The sequence below is a fragment of the Primulina huaijiensis genome, chromosome 6 (assembly GCF_012295235.1).
Source record: "Primulina huaijiensis isolate GDHJ02 chromosome 6, ASM1229523v2, whole genome shotgun sequence".
NCBI lineage: Eukaryota > Viridiplantae > Streptophyta > Magnoliopsida > Lamiales > Gesneriaceae > Primulina > Primulina huaijiensis.
The window spans coordinates 1,663,973-1,667,061 of NC_133311.1; the positions used below are offsets into that span (position 1 = coordinate 1,663,973).

Sequence of the window (3,089 nt, forward strand, 5' to 3'; positions counted from 1 at the left end):
TCTAGAGGTGAAATAAAAGAATGACTAGATCTTGATCTAGCATAAACAGAAGAGGGTAATAATCTTCTTTGTTCATTATTAAACTGTATTTGAACAGATCCTTCATTATTTTGAATAACTTGCTGTAAATTCCTATTTATTATAGGATTTCTAGGAACAGCTTGTTCAATTATTCAGTTTTCTGGAAATTCTATTTCTTCACATTTTATAGATCTACGGGTTGTGATATTAGATCTATGAAAATTAGTTTCTATTAGAATTGTTTCATTTAATTTCTTATCAATTCTTTTACACATAGGATTTAGCGTAAACAATGGTTTATAATAAATACGATAACAAATACATATAACTTCTGTACCAGGAGTATAATTATAACCATGAGTTTTAACATTTAACGTTAAAGAGTCTAAGATATTTATATCAGACAAAGATAAAGATAAATTTGGATAAACATCAAAATATACTGGACCATGAGCCAGACTAGACTGAATTATTCCCATAAGGGATTGTTTCCAATTCAAATTTTTACCATCTCTTAAAGCTGCTATAAAGCTTTCTGGTAAACCTTCTAAAGTTAAAGGTCTAAAAGCAATTTGTATTAAACATATATGAATAAATCTATAATTTTTCCTATAAGACAAAATATCTTTATTATTCAATAGTCTAATAACCATTTCTTCATTATGAAGAAGTACTGATGATTCTGTAGTTTTTACTACCTGTTTAAAACTTATTTTTTCAAATGTTCCAATTTATGGATCATTTTAGATTCTATTTTAGGAATAGTCCATTTATTTAATAAATCTAAATTTTCAGGTAAATCATATTCTTCATTTAAACTGTTTTTAACAGTTCCTTTCATACTGAAAATATTCATTTGAATAAACAGTGTTAAATCATCTACCAAAACTATTTCCAAGCCATATATAATATATATAATAAATAATAAAACTTATAAAATAATAAATTATTTAATGTTGTTCTAGTCTAGTCTAGTTTAGTCTAGTCTAAGTAATGGGAACCAAAATCTAAGCTGTTTTAGTCAAAAATAAATAAATTGAAAATGAAAGCTGAAGACGTATGGCATGAGCTCATACAATCTCGTCTTGAAGAAGGGTAAATCGTACATTTGGCGGAAGTTTCGAGAACGAATGTGACTGACGTAAGTTTCACAATGACTCATGGATTATTGTTATATATCTATATATATATATATATATATAATAATAATAATAATAATAATAACTCATGGATTATTACAATTAATTACCATTTCCTTTTTTAAAAAAAAGAACAATCGGCATATATAATTTTTTAAAAAAATAAATTTGTGAAAATTTAGTCTTCAACCAATAAATTGATTTCGTTTTTGTACATTTAGTTTGATCGACAAGGGAGTTTTGATATGACAACAACATGCCAGTATTTGGATGACAATTATAATGATAAAAAATTTAAATTTGAATAAATAAAATCTATATTACCCTAACTTGTCAAATTTAAATAACTAAATCTATCAAAATTTATTTAAAATAAATCATGTACACATAAATATTGCTCATATTTGTTAAATTAAAATTAATGTGATAAAAAAACGTACAGAAATAAAACGACCCACAGAATTTCATAATGAGCGAAAAAAATTTATCCTTTCTATTTATTTTTGTTTATATATATTTTAATGTATATAATATAAATTTTATTTTCACACATGATCTGTCTCAAATAAATCATAATCGATAAATTTAATGGTTTACGACCAAAAAAAAATCTAAATTATCCTATCAAAACCAAACTTATGACATTATAATTTAAAAAAAGGAAGATAATGTTAAACAAACAAGGCCCCATTCATGAAACATGAGAGCATAGAGGTGTCGTTTTATTTTCCAAAACAAAAGCCTCCAAAAACATTATCACAAGGACATAAAGCAAGAACCCAACTTGTAGCATAAACAATAGCGGATGGCTCTCATTTCAGAAACTGTTTGCTGATATGCTCAGCTAATTCATCGCGATCAGGCAGATGTTCCTTAACAAAGCTCGAGTTAACATAATTGTCGATCCACGCACATAGATTCGGGAACTTTTCGCTTGTTATGAGTTTGATTCCCACCAATTCGGTGATAAGCACAAGCCAGTAGGCAATGAAATTGGCAGCAATATCCACCAGCCCAATGCTCTCTCCCCCGAAGAATTTCTTGCCTTCTAGCTGGTTGTCGAGAAATTTAAGCACTTCTTCTGCTTCTTCCTTGCCTTTCACTTGCTCCTCCCCTGTGGTCCAACAAGCCTTCCAGAATGCTGGCAGGCACTGCAACAAAAACATTTAACCAGTTGACATCAGATTTGTTTTTTAATCAATCGAACCACTAAGCTTTAAGGAAATCGATCAAAAAAACATACTAGTCATAATGAATCTATAGAAAAACAAACTAAACGATCCGAATAATGAAAACAATAGAATTCTATCAATGAAAAGAAAAACTATTACCTTCTCATCCACGAATCTAGCCCAGAAACGAGCCGTGGCTCTGTCGTAAGGATGTTTCGGCAAGATGGATGGCCCATGTTCCCAAGTCTCATCAATATATTCAAGAATCACCAATGACTCGGCAACTGGCTTACCGTTGTGTAGGAGAACAGGGATTTTTTTGTGGACTGGATTGTATTGAAGAAGAAGTTTAGACTTGTTGCTTAGATCTTCCTCTATGAATTCATATTCCACTCCCTTCAGTTTCAGCGCCATCTCGACTCTCCCGCTAAATGGGCTTAACCGAGCACCAAATACCTTCACTTCCGCCATTGCAATCTCAGGCTTGACTTTCTGAATGTATTTCTGTGGTACTTTTTTCCTGGTTTGGGATTCTTTCTTATAGGGACATTAATTTGACTTGTCGCCAATAAAGTGTGAACGGATAAATATTTCTCAACAGCCTAAACTTTTGAGTTTGTGGCAGTTGAGAAATATTTATCCCACACTACATTTCTTTTATATTATATGATGCAATATGTTGTTCCACTTAGCATCGGATGGATCACGTTAAGTTGAATAAGTCAGCTAAGATTTTCGTCATATCTACGAACAGAAA

The 3,089-nt window shown here is 30.5% G+C and overlaps 1 protein-coding gene across 1 annotated transcript; it reads right to left on the minus strand.

Annotated features, from left to right (window-relative positions):
* Positions 1 to 1,833: 1,833 nt before the first annotated feature.
* On the minus strand, positions 1,834 to 2,883 carry LOC140978969 (probable glutathione S-transferase). The gene is made up of 2 exons (XM_073444269.1): positions 2,492 to 2,883; positions 1,834 to 2,311 (listed from the first exon to the last, which is right to left on the minus strand). Exons 1-2 carry the CDS (start codon positions 2,801 to 2,803, stop codon positions 1,973 to 1,975), a joined length of 651 nt encoding a protein of 216 aa, XP_073300370.1. The 5' UTR covers positions 2,804 to 2,883; the 3' UTR covers positions 1,834 to 1,972.
* Between the last annotated feature and the right edge of the window lie 206 nt (positions 2,884 to 3,089).